This window comes from Neopsephotus bourkii, unplaced genomic scaffold (genome assembly GCF_033783945.1).
Source record: "Neopsephotus bourkii isolate Nb327-2 ecotype Australia unplaced genomic scaffold, CSIRO-AGI_Nbou_v1 NB_994, whole genome shotgun sequence".
Classification (NCBI taxonomy): Eukaryota; Metazoa; Chordata; class Aves; order Psittaciformes; family Psittacidae; genus Neopsephotus; species Neopsephotus bourkii.
Genome location: NW_026901486.1, coordinates 2867820 through 2887111, shown reverse-complemented (window position 1 = coordinate 2887111; position 19292 = coordinate 2867820). Strand labels below are relative to the sequence as shown.

The 19292-nt window shown below is 39.0% G+C and overlaps 1 protein-coding gene across 1 annotated transcript; it reads right to left on the bottom strand.

Annotated features, from left to right (window-relative positions):
• Window positions 1-1746: 1746 nt before the first annotated feature.
• TACC3 (transforming acidic coiled-coil containing protein 3) lies at window positions 1747-18047 on the bottom strand. The gene is made up of 16 exons (XM_061359806.1): window positions 17842-18047; window positions 17557-17702; window positions 14057-15136; window positions 12814-12901; window positions 12731-12742; window positions 12174-12366; window positions 11106-11158; window positions 10097-10230; window positions 9355-9466; window positions 8646-8798; window positions 6140-6216; window positions 6009-6052; window positions 4913-5073; window positions 3452-3558; window positions 3136-3256; window positions 1747-1918 (listed from the first exon to the last, which is right to left on the bottom strand). Exons 1-16 carry the CDS (start codon window positions 18028-18030, stop codon window positions 1853-1855), a joined length of 2736 nt encoding a protein of 911 aa, XP_061215790.1. The 5' UTR covers window positions 18031-18047; the 3' UTR covers window positions 1747-1852.
• Window positions 18048-19292: the final 1245 nt, after the last annotated feature.

Genomic DNA, 19292 nt, shown 5'->3' with positions numbered 1-19292 from the left:
AAGCGATAAATTAACAAGGATTTCCTCTTTGACACAAGAAAAAACAAGGATTAAGGGAACAGGAATCACAGGAGTCCTGGGAAGGAGACAAATTCAAAATGTAATACATCTGCCCACCTTAACCCTAAGGAGAAGCTGAATTCACACCTCACATTCAACTATTGCTAATAGTTTGAGTTGCTACAGTTAACAATGCAAGCTCATCTTTGCATTAAACTAGCCCGTGATTAATCTAGCTGAAATGCTCTGCTCTTTTCTACCCCTTTTTGTGCAAGATGTACAAAGCAAACCTGCACAGCACACTGATCCACTGTAAAACTGCAGCTGCATCCACTCAACACCCACTCCCCGACACCAGTTTGGTTCATCACACCACTGAGACTACCCACCAGGGAAGAAAGTTCTAACCCTTGTGGCTGTGTGCTGAGCCCTATCCAATTGTAGGCTAATAGCAGCCTGCAACCTCAATGCTCCTTGAGGACTTTGGTTATTATTTCTAAACACACATGGATAAGAGTTCACAAATTACATCAAGTACAAGATTTCTCATATGTATGGTTAAGTCTATACACAAAGGAACATTCAGAACCACAATGTGGAGTAATCCCTGCTATCTGAAATTGAGGTAGGGAATAAACTTTCTTGTACAACTCTGCTCTACAACTGACACTTTCTTTGCTACCATCTGACACTTCCCTAACCTGTAAGTTAAAGAAAACATAGAGCATCAAAACTCCTGCAGGAGCGAGGCATGTCAAATCATTATTACTGAAGTTTACCGACTTTCTCAGCTTAGTGCAGAAATCAAAAGCCTCATATACCATGAACTTGAACCTTGTTAATTAACTACAGATCTGCTCTGCAATGTGTTTCTGCCACTTACAGTTGCTAATTCACTTAACACTCAGCAGTTGTCCCCTAACCAAGGAGTAGACCTCAGACTGCTTCAGCACTACTACTACTAACCACAGTTAGTCATTTTTTCCACCCACCCTGGCAGATTATATGTAAGGGAAGAGCTCCAAGTACAGGTAAGAGCACACACAGCAGCAACAGCCCTTCTGGGAGAAAGGTGCAGCTATTGGTCAGGCAAGTGAGGGAATGACCTCCCACTAACACTGGCAATAAAAAGCTGTAGCTGGCAATGAGACAATCTTGTTAAACTGTTATTAGCTAACAGACATTATCTGAGATGTCTGCTACTGCCCTAATTAAAGCTGACTTCATCAGAACCTGTGACCTGCAGTCTACATCACTCAAGGCTTTCTATTACAGATAAGTGGCAGGGAGCTTTTGACCAGAGACTGGAAAGTCAAATAGCTCCAGACTAATGATATGAGAGAAACCACGGAGAGAATAGCAAGAAATCTGTCCTGCTATTTATATCAGAGTACTACCAGCTGAAGAAAAAGCTGAAGTTCCACTATTCTTTTACATCCCTAAATACTTCATAGCATTTCTAACAGGTCATGTTTTACTACAATCTTGTAACTCTGAAGTGTTTGAAGTGAGAGAGCAGGAAGTGCAAAATAGAGACATGGCCCATACTGACCTTCACCAGCAAAGCCAGGTCATGAGTACAGAGTCCTCATGTTCTTACCCAGGGAGAAAGCAAGGGTGAGACGATTTAAAGTTTTATATGTTGCTCAAAGGAAAAAAAGTTAGGCAAGACACCATTATGGACTGGAAACAGCAACAGAACTTCAGTTTATTAACATTTTCTACAAAAGTTACATGAAAGACAAGTGCAAATCAAGACTTTTATTTTCTCCCCACATACATAATTAAAAGTGAGTGAACACACAAGACAGGAAGCTGAGATACTACACATACATATGTGACAGTTAAGCTATCAATCTTTTTTCATCTTCAAGATCAAGTCATCACAGAGTTTCAGTAGTTCATCATTTTCTTTAATCTGTTAAAGACAGAAGTGAGGTTCAGGTATTATAGTGAACTGAAACAAGTCACACTTGCCAAATTATGGACTAGAAATTCCATTTATATGCTAATAAAGTGGACTCTAAAGGACAGTCTACTTTGTAGAAGGTCACATGGCACCCTTAAGAGCGTCAGGAAATGAGCCAGAATCCACTACATTGTCTCTACAGCATGGACTTTCCCCATGGTACATGGAGATCAACTGATCAAGGGAAAAGATTTTTCAGACTCAGTCTTTGTTAGATACACTGAAATTCAAGATAGTGACAATTTAGACTTTAATCTTCACAAGACAGACAACACTGTAGGATGCTTTCATACTTTAATGACATGTGGCAATAGTTTATGGTTTGTATAATTCCTTACATGGTCAAACAATTTTAGTAAGAGTTCCTAACATTAAATGCCACTGTATTTAAACAGGAACAAAACTAGTTCTGTGTTAAATGGCTTTTCTCACCTCTCCAGTTACAGGCCTACTGCTGCCTTAGCTACTCAAACCTTAGCCATAAGCCTGAAGATGAACACTAATACAGGGCTTTTCCCTAACAGGAATGCATCAGCATTCTGTGTCTTTGATGCTGGCAAAGATAAACTGTGATGCAGTAAAACTGATAGCATGCGTTTCCAGCATGTGACTTTTAACCCACAAAGTTTTTTCCTTTGAAGGCTTCTAACAAAGGTCTGCTTTTACAAAACATTTGAAGACTTGACCTATGCAATATGAAACAATATCAAATATAAGGATTATGAAATACAAGGATTAACGTCCTGAACAGTATTGAAAGAGTTCAGTCAAGGCAAGTTGGCACTAGTGCCAGTAGCTTACAAATCATGTTTATGAACAAGCTGAACAGACAGTAAGATTTACTCCCAGATTCTGCTCTAGGATATGCTTAAGTTTTAGATCATTATCTCCTTCAGTAGTTTAGCTAACCTCCCTGCAGTAGCCTGGATTGATCACTTCTGCAGCCCACCTATGGGAACAAACCTTTTTCAGAAACAAAATGAAGTCTAAACATACAGATGAGTTTTGACACAGAGTTATGCCTTAAGTTTCAGTGTCTATTTCCCAGCAGCTATCAAAGCTAGTGCAGTTAGTGTGGCTATTTCTGGCACTAGTACAAGTTAATTCTTGACCTAGTTAGTCTTAAGGCAATACATTAAAGAAATTCACCCATGGCATTGACCTACCTTTTGTTCAAGGTTCCCCTCTAAAGTCTGGTTCTTCGTTTGTTCTTTGCGGAGACTGGCTTGTAGCGCTGTAGTCTCTAATTTAGCTTTGTTTCTTACCTGGGCAATTTCCTCATTTGCTCTGAAATGGAAGCAAGATGGTAATTATATCCTCTTCAGACAGCACAGCAAAATAGTTCATGGAATCACACTTCGGATTAATCCCCAAACTAAAAAGGTTTAAGCCAAGTTTTGGTAACAATGAACAACATTTTGCAGCAAGTGTGAAAACCATGTACTTCCCTCCCAGTACCTAGCTTCCTGACATGGTACTTACCGAAGCAGCTTTTCTTCTGCATGTGCCTTTAGTGCCTGATACCTCTGCTCTTCTTTTTTAATTCTAGCCAGATAGTCTTCGGCACATTTTTTCAGAGCTTCTTCATTCTGCCCCAAAAATCCAAGAATCTTAGTTAGCTTTTTATGTGCTAGTAGATGGAAGGCTTTCCACAAATGGGCTACGTGACTACACCAAAGTGTCAGTATTTGTATTTGCTCATCAGAATAACAGGAACAGCTGTGAAAGCCCCACAGACCTACACAGAAACTAAAGCTCCCCCTTTCAACTGTCTTAACTTCAAACAGATTTATTTACCCCATTTCCCTCCCAGTACACTATTTATTTAGTAGCAAACTTTAAAGTGGAAATGTTACTGAAACGAAAGTCACCAATCGGTTTTGCATATTCTGGGTTTTTGGGGGGGCTGGAGAGGAGGAGATCAGGTTTAAATAAAGAAATCAGCTTTGTTTTAGCTTGCAATTGTCCCAAGAACAGGTTGAAATCCAACTACTTCAGAGAAACCAAAGAAAGATTCAAGCTTTGGACACGGATGTAAATTCATCCATTAACAGCAAGAAAGTTACATTGGTACATAGACACTATGGCACCTTACTGTACTAGCTATGATGAGAGCAAGTTGAAATGTTTGAAACAAGTGCTAAGACACCGTACTAATTCCAGCTCTTGAATTTAGCAACAGTGTTCTCAACTGACTATTTAACCCAGTGCTAACAGAACGCTTTCTGAATTTAGGGTGAAGAGCTGGAGACAAGATGAAGGAAGCATGACATTTATTAGTGAAGCAGAAACTTAACTTTTAACACAGACATCATGCCTGTTTCCCAAACGTAGATTGCCACAGAACTTGTAGAAGGCTAGTTCTAAGCCTAAGTAAATAGGGGACATTAAAAGGATAACTGAGGGAAAAATTTCAAAGGCATTTTTAAACCCTGACTGGATCAGTTTTTATTCATTTCACACAATAAGAAACCACAGCTTAAGTCCTACTCTGAAGATGCTGCAGAATGAAGGCCTGACTTTACCAGGTTGGGTTTGGGGGGGGTTTTAAGCTAAAGAACACCCAAATATTACCATTTTGACTTATAATGGCAAATCCTCCTCAGCATCCATTCAACACGTACGGGAAACAAGCTGCCCTTATGCAGCAGTTGCTATGTGAGTCTTTCAAGTCTGTCTCACAAAAAAAGTTATATGCATACATATAATTTCTTCTGTTTGAAGAAACTCTGGCTTCTAACAGGGATCATCATCATACTTTAGGCCAGCCACTAAAAACAAACCAGTAATCTTTAACATCTTTACACAAACAACAACTTAGCACCTGGTTTTACAGGTAGTGCCTATACTAGCTAATTAATGACTGCTCTAGAAATGCATCACTTCCTCTCCACTAAGTTTCATTTATCTAGGAAGGACAGGATTTGCATTATGGCATCTTACTTTGCGGTAACCCTCTAGTACTTCTTTCTGTTTTTCAAATCGTTTGAAGAGTTCAGAGAAAGATTTCTCCATGGAGTTAAGATCCGAAATAGCTTGTTGCTTCTCTTCCACTAGCCTCTGAATTTCTTTACTTGAGGTTTCCTTCTGCTTCTGAGCATCCTCTAAAGAAAGTGGAGTTAACTCGTTACAGTCATTGCATTAGCATATATCTAGTTCCATAGTAGAGACAGATAACCCCCACACTTTCAATTCTTCCTCTTCAGCAAAAAAGGGTTCCGTATCCTTTGCTCTGAAAGGACAACACATCTTTGCTTTTAAGGAAGCAGTCATATTGTCTTTATATGCTACACAGTACTGCACACCAACCATTAAACATTTATTGTAAGGTGTTTGCCCAAAGCACTGTTTCTCTTGCAATGTAGTCAAAATACTGTGCTTGTGTTTACCACACCAGGAGCTTCAAATGTGATAGAAGCAACCTGAAGACATTTGCTTTCATTCAATACACCCAACAGCTGGAGGTCCTGGAGACTGGTATAACAAGCCAAACTAGCACAGCAAACTCTTTCAGAAGGTTTTTGTTAACACACCTGAGCTATGCTTCCCATAGGCTTAAAGAAGCATAAAAAAGCTGACATAATATTGTCTCCTTAAAGAATTAAATTTAAGCAAGGCACAGATTTGGCTGTTCAGCTTTGAACTAGCAGAATAGACCTGTACAAGTTCCACTGAAGGTCTTCCTAGGTTTGAAGCCACAAGCTTGCCTACTGACATCACTTACGTAAGGTGAGATAATAAACAGCCAAGCACAAGGTGCAGACAAGTGGATCTGCCAGTTTTAATAAACACTCCACTGGAGACTAAGAAAAAGCTAGATGTGCTCATGCTTGATTCAGGAAGTCATCATTACCTATCAAGTGATATCATGTCTGTATGAACATAAAGTGTTACTCTAGCTACCCTGCCTGCAGCCTGACACCCTGGAAGCACCTAAAATAATAATGTTATCAGAAGAGAAAGAGTAGTAACTTCAGCTATTAACTTTAGGCTAAGCATGCCCCTGCCCCCATGAACCAAGTTTAAATATGGAACTTACCCATGATTTGTGTTATGGTATTTTCAAACTCAGCAACTATTCTTCTAAAAACATTAAAGAAATATTGAACATAAGTTAGAAAAAGCAGCTGGAATAAATGAGCAGATATAAAAGCCAGGACACATTCATACCCCATTTCCTTGTATTCCATATGAAGCTTGTCATACTTCTTTTTCCATTCCTGAGCCTCCAACTGTTTCTCTTGAACCTTTGAGGGGAAAAAGTAAACCTTTATTTCTTGCAAAGGAAGACATACAAGATTTCATACTCCAAGCAGTCTAAAGGGCAGATTAGGTATACTTAAAACATCATATGCAGAAAAAGTTCTAACTGCTTAACATGATCAAAATCAAGTGTTTCATTATAAATATAAGTCAAATAAGGTGTAGACTATGTGTAGATTTTGCATACATGATTCCACTCAATGTTACTAATACCTCTTCAAATAGCAAGATCAGGGCCAATTCAGCCAACCTCTCACTCATTATGTATGTAGGTCATTGTTGCTTCGTCAGTTATGTTCTCTTGAATATTTATGAGGTATAGTAAAAAAGCCACACAAATCTGCTAGTCTTAACTCAGGAACGCACAAATACCAGACATCTAGTCAAGATCAGATTGCTGTTTGGAGTTTATATTCAACATTCAATCCTCCTCCTAACATATTTCCAAGTTTAAAGGCCTTTGCCTTTATAAAAGAATAACTACACCTATTTCGCATCAGCTGAACTAAACCAGAGAACAGTATTGAGCAGTATAAGCAGTCTCTGCTAAATGCTTGTGCAAACTCCGTACCTCTAATTCTGTCTTAGGGTTTCTATTAAGAACTGTAACACTGATACTTGACTGCAGTGGGAGGCCTACAATGACAACAGGGGCCCAAAATATGTAAAATAACCTGGAATTTTAACCAAAAGAAGGTGAGAGCACATTATTACTGCTGATTTGCCCTTGAAAGTTGCACAGTACAGTGTAGTACACTGATTTTCAGTAGTTAAATTCATTTTAAATGGATTACAACATTTCAAATGACAGGAAGTGGGACAAAGTAAAAAAAGTCTACCAACATATAAAAAGAAAGAATTAACAATATTTAGACTAGAAACAAATGTTACAAAAGCAAAGGTGTGTAAAAATGGAAACTGGTTAGAAACTTTCATTTTCAAACTCAACAGAAATGGTTCAGTGACACAAAGAAGCATGCTTCCATATAGTGCTGTATTTGCCCAGAAGGAAAAGTTTGGGCTTCCCTCCCACCCCCTTCTCCCAGTTTGGGACTGTTTCACCAAAAAAAGTAATCTTATAATTTAGCCTGTCTTCCTTTCAGGTTAAAACAACAAGCATTTCTATTGAAGAGACACACAGCTGGAGTCATTCAGACACACCTGTCTTGCTACAACTATGTTTGTATGTTTAAAACGTATTCTTTGAAATAAGAGATTAGAGCACCAATTTTTAGATATTACAAGCTCTACCCCCTGTTATTATAGAAATTCTTCATTTTAGATCAATGAATTAAGAGTTGTCAAAGGTGTACTTGCTTCTCTGTACTAGACAATATGGTGGATAAAAGTGTTTTCCTAAATAACAGAAAGCAAAAGTTGCTCCTTGAGAAGCTAGTACTGTTGTATTCTAAAGAAAATGAATAACTTAAGCAGCAAATGATCATAGTTCATCTTCATTTCGTGTCCTCAGTGTCACTATGCCTGCAGTAGAACTACTCAGTAATTTTGAATGCTCCACTTTCTTCTCAAGTTAATTTTGAAGTGTCACAACTAGCTTTAAGGACATTTATGCTTAAGTACTCCTCTTACATTATCATTTTAAGGTTACAAAACCCAGAAGCCATAATGAATCAAGTACTGCAATTTTTGAAGCGAGTAGATACACAACTCTTCTTACATCACTAAGATGATGCAGGTTCAAAAGCAATTCTTATAGTATACAGTATGTGCTTGAAATCCCATTGACTACTTCTCTCTCCTCCACTACAGATTTTCTTCTCCAGAGTGAACTCCAGATCGCATCTCTATTTTATTAGCTGGACAGAGAGATCAATGCACTGAATTGGCATTAATTTCATCTTAAGGAAATAATTACATAAGCAGCTTCTCCCTCTTACTGGCAAGAAGAGAAATTTACTGTCCAGTTTAATAAAGAGCATTCAGATCACTGATACCAAGCCTAGCCATTCCATCTGATAACAGATGCTTTTTAATACTGCCCAGTTCTAAGGCAGAACCTAACTACTAGTGAAGTTTACCTACCATATTTCCCTAGATATTGCCTCTGAAGAGTTCCAGAACAGGCTGCCCAAACAAGCTGTGAATGCTCCATCCCTGGTAGTGGTCAAGGCCAGGCTGGACAGAGCTTTGGGCAACATGGTGTAGTGTGAGGCATCCCTGCCCATGACAGGGAGGTTGGAAGTAGATAAACTTTGAGGTCCTTTCCAACCAAAACTATTCTATGATTCTATACGTGCTGCTCCTATCAAGTGCACATCAAATTCTTCTGAAAGAGATACTTATGTCAAATATCATAGAAAGAATTACCAGGTATAGAGATTTATACCAGATAATAAAAACAAAAGATACTTTCAGGACTATGCAAAGTTTTGCTGTGGAAGGGTCACCATACCTCTCTCTTAACCAGTTCAACAGCTGCATCCATGTCTTTTTGGCTGTATTTTAGCACATCTATAATAGCATCCACTGCAGTGTTTGCAGAAGCAACAAAAGGGAGTGAAGGATCATCACTAATCAGGGCACCTGGTATTAAGGGACCTGTGTCCTGTGAGGAGAGGAAAGGAAATGTAAGAGTTTTAATAAATTCCTATTTTCATGCAATTGATAAGCTGCATGCAGATTATTCAGTGTTAACTCAATGTATTTTACTTAGACATCCAAAACACCTCCATAACTGTGTTACCAGAACTTCCTTATTTTGTAGGTGTCTTTTACAACTACGTAGTTATCTTTAAGGTATAATAAACTGCTATCTGGCAATTACATCTATCAGAAACAAAAGCAGATGACACCACAATGTTCCCCAGCAGTAACAGAAAAACTACACAATTTTCAGGATGAACTGCTATGTGCTGATCTGTTTATAAAAAGCTTTTCAAGCTGTAAGTTGTAGGCTGTAAGTATTTTTACTACTAAAGAAAAGTCTAATAAAAAAGTTAAATTTTGATCTAAGTATCTAGCCTGGGTTTTAAGCTAACAGTTTAAATAAGCATTAAATACTCTGCAATCCTGCAAATATCTATGTAGAAGTCCAGTAATTAGTCTCCATTCCTTTCCTAAAATATCAAAATGAGACCCAATACCATTCCAAACACCCTTACAGAAGTTGTAAATGTCCCCAGAAGATCTATTCCTTTTGTTTTTTCTTCATTTTGAAGACTGACTGCAGGCTTTTCAGCTTTCTCAAGCAATTTACTTGAATCAGCAACAGGACTAAAAATAAACAAACACACACCATTATATTTAAGTCCTGCCTTTTTTTGTAAGGCTCCTGTATCAGCAGTAATGTGGTCAGCAGGGCCAGGGAACTGATCATCCCCCTGTACTCAGCACTGGAGAGGCCACACCTCAAACACTGTGTTCAGTTTTGGGCCCCTTACTACAAGACATGAAGCTGGTAAAGGGTCTGGAGCACAAACCTTATAAGGAACAGCTGAGGGAACTGGGGTTGTTTTAGCCAGGAGAAAATGAGGCTCAGGGGGACCTTATCCCTCACTACAACTACCTGAAAAAAGGTTGTAGCAATGTGTGGTCAGTCTCTTCTTCTAAGTAATAAGTGACAGGACAAGAGGAAATGGTCTTAAGTTGCACCAGGGGAGGCTTAGATTAGATATTAGTAGGTATGTCTTCTACGAAAGCTGTCAAGCACCAAAACAGGCTGCTCAGGGAAGTGGCTGAATTACCATCCCTAGAAGCATTTAAAAGACATGTAGATGAGGCCTTTAGTGACATGGTTTAGTGGTGGACTTGGCAGTGCTGGGTTAATGGTTGGACTCGATATTAACTGTTTTTTCCAATCTAAACGATTCTACGTACTACAGTCTTGACTAAGTGAATACCTACCCATGCTGAAGAGGATCCGTTCTGATATTCATGTTTTTCCCAAGAGTAGTAGAAATTTGTTTTCTCGGACTGTCTCTCAATAGAGGGTCAAACTTCAGATAAAGCGATTGTTTCCTTAAGGCAGACTCTTTGAACTGAGAGGAAAGAGGCATAAACTGGCAGATACGCTGCTTCATAGCATAACACACACCCCACACACACATAAACAATCCTCTGGAGAGAGGGCAAACCTATTCTTCAGTGGTCAGAGCATTGCTCTCAGGAGAAAAATTACATAAGAGAACTCAGTGCCCACATGCTTAAGTCCTTATGTAACGTCAAATGAACTCAATCTGCTCACAGACAGAACCAAAAGGGCAAATATTTATGAACTATTCAAAACTAGCAGAAGGCACTGAAAGGAAAAGACAGTATTGTAAGCTGAATGAGCAGTGTATGTCATCCTCTGTCTTTGCTGTTATGACAATAAGGACAGACCCAGCATTACCAAAAACCGATTTCAATTCAGTGTATTCACTGTACCTTCAGGGTGACTTCTGGACCAAATGAATAACTAAGGAAAACGAGTAACTAAAATGAACTGATCAAAACATTACGTGCCCAAGTTGGAGATAGATTTCCAGTGACTGCCCATAAAACAAAAGACTTTAGAAAACAGTATTTTCAAAACAGTGCTCTAGCACAAAGCATTATGTTCTTGCAGCTTTGGCAACGAGAGATGAAACGTCACCCATCTCAGTCAGCACTATTAAAGAGAAAGAGCACCTTTGCAAACTGAAAGCAAAAAGACCTCTGATACTTAGCTGAATTGTCAATAAAATACATTTCCTTCCATGACCATCCCCTGCCCAGCCTTGCCAACACAAGCCTTTGGAACAGAACCTGTATTTCTGTGCCTATGTTCCAAGTAAAGCTATTTCATGGAAATACTTAAGGTTTGACAGTTTCATTTTCCTTTTCTCTCCCCTCTGCCAGAGAAGCAAATAAAACATTTCAATGTCATACTTACTGATGAAGTCCCAAACTGTTCCAGATAGTCTATTTCAATGTCCATACCTAGAACTAGAAAAGAAGCAAGTGATAGTGAAAATACAATATTGTCACATTGTTTCTGTCTGTGGGTACTTCACTGCAAGACAAATAAGTACATGTATAAAGGAAATAAATCACTGCTCTCATGAGCTCTACTTTTTCATTTGCTAAAAATACGGTATTCCTATCTAGACATGAAAAATTAAGTCAGCCAAAGATGAAGAACTTACAGGTTCCATTTTTCTCCAAATACCTATAAACAATATGTGGAGTTCACACAGTTGAGGAACTTCTGTTGTTCTATGCTTCAAGTGGCAACCACTCAGATATTCTATTCTTTTATACAATGCCCCATAAAAAATGAAAGGAAGATTGGCAATCTTACCATTAAAATTAGCACACAGCTCAGATGTAAACAATGAAGTTACAGCCATTTCTCAATATACCAATTTCACTTTAATATTAAGATAAGTGACAGATTGCACTGCAGTCAAACCATTTGCTCATCCTTCCACACTGTAGTCCTGCAAGGAATAACCCTTCCAGGTGGTTAAGTCACAGCTATGTAATAAGATTTCAACACAGGCACACAAGTGCAGAAAGACCATCCAAACTGCAATATGAAATCAGTATTCAAGTAGTGTGAAGGCCTGCAGCAATCTACAAGACTCCCAAATACAGGCAGTTAGTTGCATAGCTGTAGTGCTCTCCATTTAGAAAGCCCTTAATACTAGAAATGATTTTAAGGAAGCATTTTTTCAACACAGAGAACTACCACTGAAACTCTTGGAAGACCCTCTATCAACCTAAATTTCATCCTTCCAGGCAGCCAAATGCCAGTAGCCAGCTTTTTCAATTTGGCTTAATCCAAAGTCAAAAATACATCTAGATATATTTCCCACTAGTCATTGCAGCCTTTACAGTCCTTTCAGAAAAGCAAAATGAAAGACAAAGTAGAATCAATGTCAAAACTGAAGTAGAGAAACACATACACAGGAGTTCCTGAGCACTATCTTTTCTGTCTGTTTTAAAGAAATGCCCTTACCTTCTGATGACGGTCTGAAGATTTCTTCAGGTTCAGCATTAGCTGTCTGCCCATCTGCTGTTATTTCAGTGCTTTGGGAACTAGGCTTAATTTCTTCTGCAGACACTGACTTTTTTCCACTGTCAGCAGAAATCGAATTGTCTTGAGAGGGGACATTAGCTGAAGACATTTTAGATGGGCTTATTTGCTTTTCCTGATGAGAAAAAACACAATCGTTTTTACTGTGAAAGTAATGATTAAAGACACAATAATGATCAAATCGGTTTGCCATAAACTAGCTGGGCAGCCAACATAATAAACCAAGAGTTTCCAGGCATAGGAACTAAACTACCAACACTGAGTACAGCTTGTATTATATAGGAGTTGCTTTTTTAGCATCCACACCCTTATATTTGTCCTTATATGTGACTGCTGATCAAAAAAGATACTAAATACCAAATTACCAATTTGGCTGTCTCTGATGTTACCTTCAAAAGACTAGTCTGCGCAGTTGATACTCATTCAGAGCTGCTGAAGATGCATAAACACACCAGTTCTTTGTCTTAACCTTGTCAAACCAATGTGCTATACTTGTCTAAGAACTCTGTTTCAAGGAACAGCTCTTCAAAGAACTGGCCATCTTTCCTATACACCTTACCACTCTTGGAAGTTCAGATTCTGCTTGAACTCCTGGCTTGTCCTCTTGAGTTCTTGGTTTGTCTTTTACCACACTCTGTTTGCTGATTTCCCTAAAGAAAAAACAAGCAAACAACCCAAAATCCAAGTCAGACAGGCAGTTCTGAATTATGCAATCACAAATATATACTGAAGCACTGAACAAAGTAAGCTTCTTTGAGAGTTTCTTCTGCCACAGTACAGGAAGCTTTACAGAGGGTGGGGATGTAAATTCACTGCCTTGCCTAGTGACAACTTAAATGACAGAAGGCTCTCCCACCACCAAAAGCAGGGTTATCTGCGAAGCAGAAAGTCAGAGCAATACCACTTATCCCTGCTCACTTAACACGGTTATTTCCATTTGTCAAGCTATTTTCCTACTAAAAATAAGTTTTTTGTTTAATTAAGAACAGACTCTCAAGCAGCCTGCTACTCTGTCCAAAGTAATGCAGTGATTTTTGGTAGAAAACACAACTTCATTAGAGAAAGACAATACCTTATTTACTGCTGATAGCACAAACTTAACTTTTCACCTTGGTAAACAGTAGCTGATCATGTTACACAGAGAGCAAAAGAGCAAACATTTCTGTCAAGTGAACATGTTGTGCCAGTCTAGCTCTGGTAAGCACTGCCTATCTATACTAATGCTGACAATTTCTAGGAAAGGCAACACAACATATCCCACTCACAGATACAAGGTTTTGTGTGGTGCCGAAAAAATGCAGCTTCAGTGACAGGCCTTTTTATTGGAAATAGCATTCAGATATCAAGAACTTGCAGGGAAGAAACAGCACTTCAGAGGGTTCAGCCGGAACACTAAGAGAACAGAACTGCCTAGTCCCTCCACATGCTGCATGATATACAACATTGTTCATTTTGCTCAGTCTCCTTTTTTAAAAGGCAGCAGCAGTCACACAATTCTCCACATTTTACTCTGATCTTGGAGGAGTGGGAAGAGCCACTTGATCAAGACACTAGAAGTCCTCCTATATAAGCCTGCTCCTCCCATTCCTCAGGTTTAAGAACACCTTTTGCCCAGAGCTAGCCATCTTGAGATGGTTTGCCCAGTGAGATTTTTGCTGTTGCAACATGCTGTTAATACAATGTGCAACAGGCTCCACCAACCTCGCAGGGAGGAAGGAGGTAAGAAACAAGCAGTTAGACATACCATCTATCTTTCCCTCACATGAGTTCAAGGTGCTTCTACATTCAGCTACACATTTACTTACAGGTTCTGGGGTTTTCTTTTCTCAAGAGCTTCACTGGTACTCAGTCTGTTATCCTGCTCCACTGGAAGAGGCTCCCTTTCTGCAAAGGTACTATCCTGCTCCTCTTGCAAGTGAGCTTCCTGAGAGCTAGGTTCAGAACACTCAGGTGAGGTGGAAATTTTAGCACCCCCTCCAAATGGATTAAAGTTTGGATCATCAAGTTTGTCCCAGTCAACCTTGTAAGATGCTTTAGGAACAGGGATTTCATCTTCCACATTACTTTTATTTTGTACTTCAGTATTCTCAGTTTTTGGTTTGGTAACAGGACTTTTTCTGGAAGGTGGCTTAATTCCAGGTCTTTTACCTAGCTTCTTAGGAGGTGGCTTTCTAGCAGTGGTATTGTCAAAGTCAAATTCCAGTTTTACTGGTCCAGCCTTGATGACATCAGGCTTTTCTGCAGGTTCCTCTTTGGAGATAGCCAGCTCTTCTGCAGAGGCTTTTTCTGCTACTGAAACATTCTGGAGTTTTGATTCCCCAGTTTTGGAAGAATTTGTAAAACCTGAACTACTGGGACCTAAGCTGTCAGATAATGGTGCAGGTGTAGGTGCTTCTGCTAATTCCACTGATTTACCAGTTTGGCTCACATCTGTGGAAGCAGACTTCACATCCTGCACAGCTTCACTGACTGCTTGCTTAGGCAACAGTACGGGTTTGTCAGACTCCAGCTCTCCCAGGGGAGATTCTTTTCCAGATACAAGTGTCTTCTCTTCTTCACTTGAGCGCTCTGTACTTGCTGTGATTGAATCCAAAGGAGCTGTATCATCCAGCATAGGAGAACCACTACTTCTTTCAGGAGTTATCTCAGGGCTGCTAGATAATTTCACAGGAGGAGACTTCTGCAGCTTTCCAGGAGAATGCTGCAACTGTGCTGAACTTTGAAAAGGATTAATGTCATTTAAGTTATCAAAATCAAGATTGTAGGAACCTCGACTCTTCACTGGCATCTCATCATCTGGGTAAGGAGCTGCACTGACCTTCTCTGGCATTTGTTTGTTTATCACTGCACTGTTTGCTTCAGCTTCAGTCTTTTGTTGACATGTGCTGCATTTAAAAAAAATAAAAATAAAGATATCACACGTACTATAGCTATTATAGGCATCATTTCAAATCATCTTTAGAGAGATGCTTGCACAAGTAGCTTTGCATGCTCAGAGTAATCTGGGGTTATTCGACGTAAGGCAGCTGACAGCAAAAGGATGTAACAGCAAAAATTCAGTTGTCATTTGAATAGTCAGAAGTTATGAGCTCTGGTACACATGAACTATAGGGAGATCAATCCTTGAAGCTAGTCAGTATTCTTAAGCTATCTGTTCTATACAGCTGTGTTAGCTTCTACCAGTCATCACTGGAGACTGCTCTAGTCACTACAGCATATGGACACTTCCATTTCACTGAACAGTGAAATATACATTGCTTAGGAAGCACTATTAACAGTAAGCAGCACAAACACAGGCACAACTAGTATATCTTCATGCAGATTCCTCTATGAGTCATGACAGACTCACAAGTCTGCGACCAAACTGAGACATTATTCAGTTTCTCCCATTCTAGTCATTACTCTGTCTGGTGATTCTGCCAGATATTTTTTCCCTTGAAAACATGCACCAGCATTTCATTTGTGAGGGCCTACATACAAAAACAGAACCTGGACTTCAGGCACTCTAAACTCTGTGCAACTGCAAAACTGAAGAGCAAAGTGGTACACAAGAAAATACTTCTCCAGTTAGAGATTCTCCAGCAGAAGAAACAGGTTAAAGAAAGGGTTTGTGTATTCCCTACAGCTGAGTATTCCACAAGTTACTGCTTCCCACTTTATTCCCCAAACTCTACTCAACTTTCAAGGCTTAGCCTCAGACTACAGAGAGTTAAGCCATTACTTCCTGCAACAGGATTTCCTCCCATTGTTTTCCCTTCGTAAAGTTATTAAAGTTACTCTTACATGCCACCCCTATCTGCTGTAGAACAGAACAAGATTAAAACCATCTCACTAAAAATACCACTTTGATAAACCCGAAAGCACAAGCAAAGGTAAAGAGTTCAGGAAGTCATTCTCACCCGGTTTGAGTGCCCCTTCCCTGCAATAGTTCAGCCCCAGGCTCCTTCAACTAATCAAGCCCCTCCCATTCTCCGCCAGTATTTAACCTAATAAATGCCAGTCAAGAGCAAAACACCTGCTTGAAACTTTAGTCTGAAGTGACGCCTTTCAGCAGCACCCAGTTGTGCAGCTTATGTGCTACAAATTCTTACATTTTAAAAGTAGAAAGGATGTGTACACTGAAAGCAATGTCTTGCCACATAATTATTCCTTAACTAAAATCAATTCCCTGCTAGCCCTTTTAACTCACTTGAACTTTGTATGTACTAAATCTTTATTTATGTGAGCAAGAAGTTTGGGGCATAAATGCAATTAAGCAATTGTGGTGACTAGCTCAGTACTTCTGTAAAATCATGGAAGCATAGAGTAGTTAGGGTTGGAAAGGACCTTAAGATCATCTAGTTCCATCCAAAATAGAGCATACATGTAAGTTAACAGTTGAAGAAAATGTTCTTTAAGTGTTCTTTAATGTTCTTCCCTTCTCCCCCTCCCAAAGCCAAGAATGGGGTCAAATTAAAGTATTTGGTAGCTAAAAAAACCAAACTACCAAAGCTTTGTCTTTTGCAGAACACAAAGCTAAGATCTGAGACTCGCTGACACTGGGAATTACAGGAATCAGATGTTTATACAAGTTTAAAAGGGGCTAAAAAAAAGTCAGTAACATAAATACATATTGAAACTTATTAAATAACACTGTATTATTGTACAATTATAACAATATTTCTACTAAAGCAGAGTTGCAAAACCCCAAACTGGGACACTGCAGAGTTTATGCTTTTCTCTAGACAGCTACCCTGAGCCACCTTAGAGATTCAGCCTACGATACTATAAAGGTGTACAAACTTGTTCATACTTGGGATTGATGTTATCTTCACATTGTGTTGCTAGATTTTCTTTAATCTTAATACTCATTGACTCAAGGTGTCAATTCAGAGGATAGATTTTTTTTTCGTTAAGACAGAAGAAATTTTAAGGCTTAGCTTTAAGGATTAGATTCAGAACAGTTGCAGTGTCACATGAAAACCTTATTGTGGCAAACAGCTTTATATTCTCTACCTAATGTGCCTCTTTTCTCAAACTGTTTATCCATGTCGTAAGTCATCTCCATAAAATCAGTTACTGAAGAGTCAGAAATAGATGTCAGTATTCAATATAACCACCAAGATAATTATCACTACTTCTAATAAAATTCTCTTTGAAAGAGTTTGTGCATCAAAGCCAGCATTAATTTTGGTCCTTCCGTGCAGTTTACATCTTGTTATAAAATACAAGATTACATTTTAACTATACAGGTTTATAATAGGCAAAAATTAACTTAAACATGTCCCACATTACTAATACTACTAGCAGCAACTACATTACTTACTCAGCATTGACGGATGTAGATAAAACATCATCCACCAAGTCTTCACTGCAATCATCAAGTGTAAAAGTAGTGTCAAGTTTGTCCGTCATAGTAGGGCTTAAGATTTTTCGAGTCTGAGGATCTCGTAGAGGAGTTTGAAAGGTTACCTTTAAGAAAGGGGTGGGGGGGGAAGGAAAGGAAGAACATAAATACCACAGTACTTTCAAGCTCAAAATAATATCTGCTTTCAGTAGCAGAAACCATAGGAGGAGAAAGAATATAATCAATATAAAAGCAGAAGTTTACCTTCATAGCTTTTGCCACACTTTTTGGTGGCAAGTTCTCTTTCTGGGACAGGCGTAGAATGGAAGGTCTCCCTGTAGGTTCCGGTGGTACGAAGAAAAAGCCACAGTCTTCCGCTGCTAGGTCATCCTTGACGTTCCCTCCGTTTTCCCCGTTTTCTGCATTTTCTGCATTTAAAATCTGCAGACTCATTCTAGAATATCAACACATACAACGTCGCATGGTGAATGAGGGGGTGTGGTCAGCCAGATGCAATTTCAGATAACAAAGAACTTAGCACAGGCTAACAAATATTAACAGCTTCAAAAGAAGTTTCAGAAGTGCTGAAGCCCTTCATATGAAAAGGTGTATCACAGAAGGCTCTGAAAGCATTTACATGCAGCACTGCATAGCCCTCTCCTTTTGTTAGGGGTCTGAGCAGTTGTTGACATTACACTTTCCACAGTTAGCATTATTTCCTTTACTAATTAAGCTGCCCATCCTTTAAAGGGAGCTCTGTCATTTGTAGGTTCTTCATTCCCAGCCCCTTGGAGCCAGCGGGGACACAGTCATGCCTCTTGTAATGGTGGCATCTAGCTAAGCAAAATTACAGGTTTTGCAAGGGGCAGATGACAATCATTTCTCTATTTTATTCACATGGTCTAGTTACTGCATTGTACTTCTGCAGACATCAAACCCAGATTTGGTTGGTTGGAGTGTTTATGGTCAGAGTGCTGAAAATTATTTAGCTTTTCCTGCTGTTTTTAGACACATAGTACTCAAGAATCCTTTGCAGCACAGACATTACTGGTATGCAAATCTGAAAAAAAATTGTAATTAAAAAGGTATTTCTTAAATACTGTACTTGCATTAGACATATACAAACTTCTGTAAACCATATAGGCTGATTTAATCTTACTGGTATTTCAAGTGTGAAGGATTTAAAACTACAGCCTACATCACAACTAAGATTAAAGATGAAAATAAACTAGAAATAGAGAAAGAACACATTTGAAGTACACAAGGAAAGTCAGCATGTTACAGATACTTGAACTTTGTCTACCTTTTATTCCCATTGGAGCCTCCACTGTTGTTCAAGGTTTAGCAACCAATACTCAGTGATGCCATTGCTGTTTCTTTAAAACAGGAGGCAAAACCCCAAAAAGTACCAGAGCTCAGAAGGCCCGATCTAGGTATAAGCACCATCCATGAAGGATGACCCCCAGAAGCTCAGTTACCTGACACACCACTAACAGAGCAATTTCTTTTGTAAGAACTGATGTGTTACCTTGTACCATCTCTGCAAGATAATCACTAATTGAGTGGAAGAGATGTTGGCTTTCTGCAACGGATAACCAAGTGATCTCAAATGCTCAATTTGACCAAAAAGCTAATCCTTAGCTTGTTTTTATATCCTCCATCATGCAGTCAAGATTAAACAAGAAAATCAGCAGAGAAAGGCTCCAAACGATTGT